The following is a 6000-nucleotide window of genomic DNA, read 5'->3' on the forward strand; positions in this document are numbered from 1 at the left end:
TTAGAATGCATTGAATTTCCTGTTACTGCACTGCCTGATGTCATCGTATTAGGTTTTTTACCTATCCTAGTCTTCCGAATTTTTATGAATTGTTCCATCGTCGGGTCTCTGTTCGTTAGGCTGTATTGAGTTTTCATTCCCGGTTCTACCTGATGCTTCAATACCAGGATCTTTGCCTATCTTAATCTAATCCCAAATCTTGGGAGTATGTGATGGTACCATCGTCGGCTCCCTGTTCGTTAAGCTCCATTGAGACCCCTGTCGCTGCGCTGCCTTATGCTTCAATATTAGGATTTTAACCTATCCTAGTTTTCCGAATCTTGAAGTCGGTGATGGGTCCGTGGTCGGGTTCCTGTTCGTTCGTTCGTTGGGCGGTATTGAGTCTCCTGCCACTGCACGGCCTGATGTCTCATTATGAAGATTTCTGTCTATCGTAGTCCCCCCAATCTTCAAAAAGAGCCTTGCTCCCGTAGTGCGCCATGCCTTTAGTCTTAGCCAAACTTAGACTTGATCAATGCTAACCACAAGGAGAGTTCCTTCCTCCTTCCCCTCTCTATTGAAAACCACGCATTTCTCTGCGACCAAAACTTGGTTTTGCTTGCCCAAGAATCCCAACATACGTGCCGTCGCAAATTTACTGCCCCGTCCCTTGATAAAGACCATCGCCTTTGTGAGATGGGGGATGATCACCTTTCTCACCAGGTCGAGCTTTGCGCCCTCCCAGAGAGCGTGGATACCTCTGACGAGCTGTTTGTCTCTATCAATACATTCCGCCTACGCAAAACGCAACGTAAAGATGTCCCCTCTAAACTCGCAGCTCACCATTTGTACGGATGTATGCTCTACAGAGTTCCACACATGTTCGAAAATCCTATCGTTATCCAGATCCTCCATTTGGGACCGATGCTCTGATGGAATCCTACCGGATGCACTGCCGATATTGATGACTGCATAAGTCAGGAAGTGACAATCCTCCGTGAAGACTCAGGGGCCGTGAGCGCTTCCTTCGATCCTGTTCTGACTTTGTCTACCCCTGGAGTCTCCATTGCAGGATGACTGGCTTGGTTTTCCCAGAGTACTTGAAAGCGGGGAGCTTTTTTCTTTTAGCACTTTCACCCGATTGATCTGCCGGTACATACTCCTCTGTCTCCTTCATCGTGACCCGGATCGCCTTATCGGTCTGCTTGTGAGCAAGGCCATCGCTCACTTCTGCCGTCATTGCGCAGCCCTCATTTCTCGATTCGGCTGCCTTTACTTAAAGTCTGAGGACGAACTGTGCATCCCTCTGGTTTATCCGTCTCTTCCTCATTAATTAGTCTGACGACTAGTTGTGCGCTTGTAGCATTACTCTCTACAGGTGCCAAGGCACCTACTCATATAGGAAGGGAGAACAACATCCTAAGGTCTGACGCCACCACCCCAGCTGTTGGGTCTTTGAAATCCATTTTTTGCCTAGTCCAAAAAGGCTTTAACATTTTTCGTAATAGGTAGTAAGTATTACGGATATTTTTTTTAAGGAACGAAATAAAAAAAAAAAGTAAAAACGTGCTAAGTTCGACCGGGCCGAATCTTATATACCCTCCACCATGGATCGCATTTGTCGAGTTCTGTTCCCGGCATCTCTTCTTAGGCAAAACAGGATATAAGAAAAGATTTGCTCTGCTATTGGAGCGATATCATGATATGGTCCGGTTTGGACCACAATTAAATTATATGTTGGAGACCTGTGTAAAATGTCAGCCAATTCGAATAAGAATTGCACACTTTAGGGGCTCAAGAAGTAAAATAGAGAGATCTATTGTATCTACTGTATCGGGCTATAGACCGATTCAGACCATAATAAACACAAAATTTCAGGCAAATCGGATAAGAATTGCGCCCTCAAGAAGTCAAAACCCAAGATCAGTTTATATGACAGCTATATCAGGTTATAAACCTATTTTAACCATTCTTGGCACAGTTGTTGGATATCATAACAAAACACGTCGTGCGAAATTTCATTCCAATCGGAAAAGAATTGCACACTCTAGAGGCTCAAGAAGTTAAGACCCAAGATCGGTTTATATGGCAGCTATATCAGGTTATGGACCGATTTGAACCATACTTGGCACAGTTGTTGGATATCATAACGAAACACGTCGTGCCAAAATTCATTCAAATCGGATAAGAATTGCGCCCTCTAGAGGCTCAAGAAGTCAAGACCCAAGATCGGTTTATATGACAGCTATATCAAAACATGGACCGATATGGCCCATTTACAATACCAAGCGACCTACACTAATAAGAAGTATTTGTGCAAAATTTCAAGCGGCTGGCTTTACTCCTTCGAAAGTTAGCGTGCTTTCGACAGACAGACGGACGGACGGACGGACATGGCTAGATCGACATAAACTGTCACGACGATCAAGAATATATATACTTTATGGGGTCTCAGACGAATATTTCGAGTAATTACAAACAGAATGATGATATTAGTATACCCCCCATCTTATGGTGGAGGGTATAAAAACACTTCCGCTCCAGTAAACGGCTACGATATAATTTGACATTAAACATAAATTTGACATTAAAATCTTGTTCATTTACGCACTATTCACAACAATATAAAATGCGCACAAAAGATGAATGTCTCATATAAATTTTATGTATCAAACGCCAGTAAATGCGCCAGGATGTAAGCATCAACACAATGAAAAACGACATCCACATCGGTTCACCACTGCATCTAGACCATACATTTGGAAGCAAGCACACAATCGCCACATCGTATCCTAAAGTTAAGGTCCCTCTAAACACAAAAACCCAAACACACTCACATGTCCTCGATGTATCAGTGTTATTTATTACTTTGCGCGATAGAGTGAAAGAGAGAAACAGCAATTCGTCTACTTACCCGACCCAAAGTATTGTTATCGTGTATGGCTTGCTGCAGCATTTGTAGATTGTAGCTCGTGAATGATAACCAAATTAGGTCGCCAGGATAACCATGAAAGTGGTATGTGCACGTTGTATTCGGTGGAAGTGTATGACGCGGGCTGACAATGCGTCCCATTCTACCGCGCCTTGAGAATAAAACGTCATCTGTAACAAAACAATGCGGAGAATGTGTTAAAAATAAAACAAAATTGCAAACCAAGAGTACAATTTATTTTTTGTATTTAATATCCTCGAAGAAGATTTATCTTATCTTAATTGCTATTGTAAACCTTGTCTTTGGTGGTGTAGTACTGAAAATGAGAAAGAACTTGCTTATAAATAGGGACTTAAAAATATTTCTCGAAATTGTATTTTTATTTGATTTGGTTTTATTTTCATTTTAATTATTTTGAATTGCTGTAGAATTTTCACAAGGCATTTGAAACGTTAAAATTTTTAGGATGCTCAAAAGAAAAGCAACAATAATCAGCAAGTGCAAGCAATCATGTACGCATCATAGAAGGTTTGCATAAGCTTTTCATTTTATTGACAATAAAGAACGAGAATTCTAGCATTGGTATATGAATATAGCAACATATGTATGTGGTTAACATATATATATCCGTAGACCCACAAAAATAAAGCGAGTTCGCCAAGCGGCACGTCGTTCGGACTTAGATGCTAAAAGCAGGTTCCTTGTCATTGAGCTAAAGTTGAATCGGGTAGCACTCATTGATATACGAGATGTATTCCGCCTGAATATTCGTAGGCAAAATTGTAGAGATGGGCAATGGGCAAATACCCAAAAGGTTTTTACCCAGTAAATTGGGTACATACTCGTGTTTTTAGCCATGTATACCCAAAAGCTGGGTATTTATTATTTTGCAGATATATTCGCTATATAAAAGATTATCCAAACAATTTTTGATGATTTCGGTTTTCCGTTTGTTGCACGTCCAAATATTGGTCTAAGATCGCCATGTGAGATTCTCGATCGCCATGAGATTGTCGATCACCCTCTGTTTGTTGAAAACACACAAATTTTCTATAGAGTAAACCTAGCAGACTAAGTTTTGCATAAATACTTGTTATTGATGTGGATCAGTTTCCAAGAAATAAAAATATTTGGAAATCCTACCAGTTCGAAGGGCAAGCAAAAATTTTTACATGATGGCCTAAACTGAGGTTCCGAAAATAGGCCCTAGGCATTCCACAGCCCTGAAATTTTGCATTTCATCTAACAAATGCCTTCTCCCGTTTCAAATTCTTCGTTCCCAAATGGCAGACGGATTCTCCCACCTTTAAAGTCTTCCCAAAGCGTAATTTGTCGTACAAATATAGGAAAATCACGAAGGTATCCCCATAAAGTATATATATTCTTAATCATCATGACATTTTAAGTCGATCTTGCCATGTCCGTTTGTCTGTCCGTCCATCTGTCTGTCCAAAGCTTGCTAACTTTCGAAGGAGCAAATATAGCCACTTGAAATTTTGCACAAAAACTTCCTATAAGCGTAGGTCAGTTGGGATTATAAATGGGCCATATCGTTCCATGTTTTGAGGTAGGTGCCATATAAACCGATCTTGGATTTTGACTTCTTGAGCCACTGGAGGGCGCAATTCTTTTCCGATTTGGCTGAAGTTTTGCATGAGGTGTTTTGTAACGATTTCTTACAACTGTGCTGAGTATGGTTGAAATCGGTTCATAACCTGATGTAGCTGTCATATAAACCGAGCTGGTGTTTTGACTGCTTGAGCTTATAAAGGGCGCAATTCTTATCCGATTTAGCTGAAATTTTGCATGACGTGTTTTATTATGGCTTCCAATAAATGTGCCAAAAATGATTTAGATAGCTCACTAACTTGATAAAGCTGTCATATAAACCGAACTGGTGTCTTGAAATCTTGAGCCTCTAGAGGGCGCAATTCCTTTCTGATTTGGCTGAAATTTTGAACGACGTGTTTCATAATAACTTTGAACTATTGCGCAAAGTATGGTTCCAATCGCTCCATGACCTGACATAGCCGCCATATAAACCATTCTTGGGTCTTGACTTCATTAGCAATTCCTATCTGATTAAGCTGAAATTATGCATGACATTTTTCGTTGACTTCTAATTACTGTGATAAGTATGGTTTTAATCGGTCTGTAACATGATATAGCTGCCATATAAACCGATCTTGATTGTTGCGCCGCCAGCGGGCGCAATTATTATCCGATTCGACTGAGGTTTTGTACAACAGCTTCTCCCATGACCTGCAACATACGTGTCAAATATGGTCTGAATCGGTTTACAGCCTAATACAATGCTCATATGAACCGATCTCCTTTGTTTTTCTCCTAATCCCTAAAGGAAGTAATTCTAAGTCGAATTGGATGAAATTTTTCACAAAGATTTCAACTATGTTCTTCAACATTTAATTCGATTATGGTCCGAATGGAACCGTAACTTGATAATAATAATAATAATAATAATAATAATAATAATAATAATAATAATAATAATAATAATAATAATAATAATAATAATAATAATAATAATAATAATAATAATAATAATAATAATAATAATAATAATAATAATAATAATAATAATAATAATAATAATAATAATAATAATAATAATAATAATAATAATAATAATAATAATAATAATAATAATAATAATAATAATAATAATAATAATAATAATAATAATAATAATAATAATAATAATAATAATAATAATAATAATAATAATAATAATAATAATAATAATAATAATAATAATAATAATAATAATAATAACAATAATAATAATAATAATAATAATAATAATAATAATAATAATAATAATAATAATAATAATAATAATAATAATAATAATAATAATAATAATAATAATAATAATAATAATAATAATAATAATAATAATAATAATAATAATAATAATAATAATAATAATAATAATAATAATAATAATAATAATAATAATAATAATAATAATAATAATAATAATAATAATAATAATAATAATAATAATAATAATAATAATTTTTTTTTTTTTTTTTTTTTTTGCGGGTCAGGATGGGAAAATGCTTTAC

General features: G+C 36.6%; 1 protein-coding gene across 1 annotated transcript in view; it reads right to left on the reverse strand.

The window, feature by feature from the left end:
- Positions 1-6000, reverse strand: part of LOC131994281 (uncharacterized) — a gene marked incomplete in the record, with an annotated part of 1369549 nt that overhangs the window by 283045 nt on the left and 1080504 nt on the right. The window contains 1 exon segment of the mRNA XM_059360990.1: positions 2894-3081. Coding sequence (XP_059216973.1) covers positions 2894-3081 — 188 coding nt within the window.

Source organism: Stomoxys calcitrans, chromosome 1, assembly GCF_963082655.1.
Source record: "Stomoxys calcitrans chromosome 1, idStoCalc2.1, whole genome shotgun sequence".
Taxonomy (NCBI): Eukaryota; Metazoa; Arthropoda; class Insecta; order Diptera; family Muscidae; genus Stomoxys; species Stomoxys calcitrans.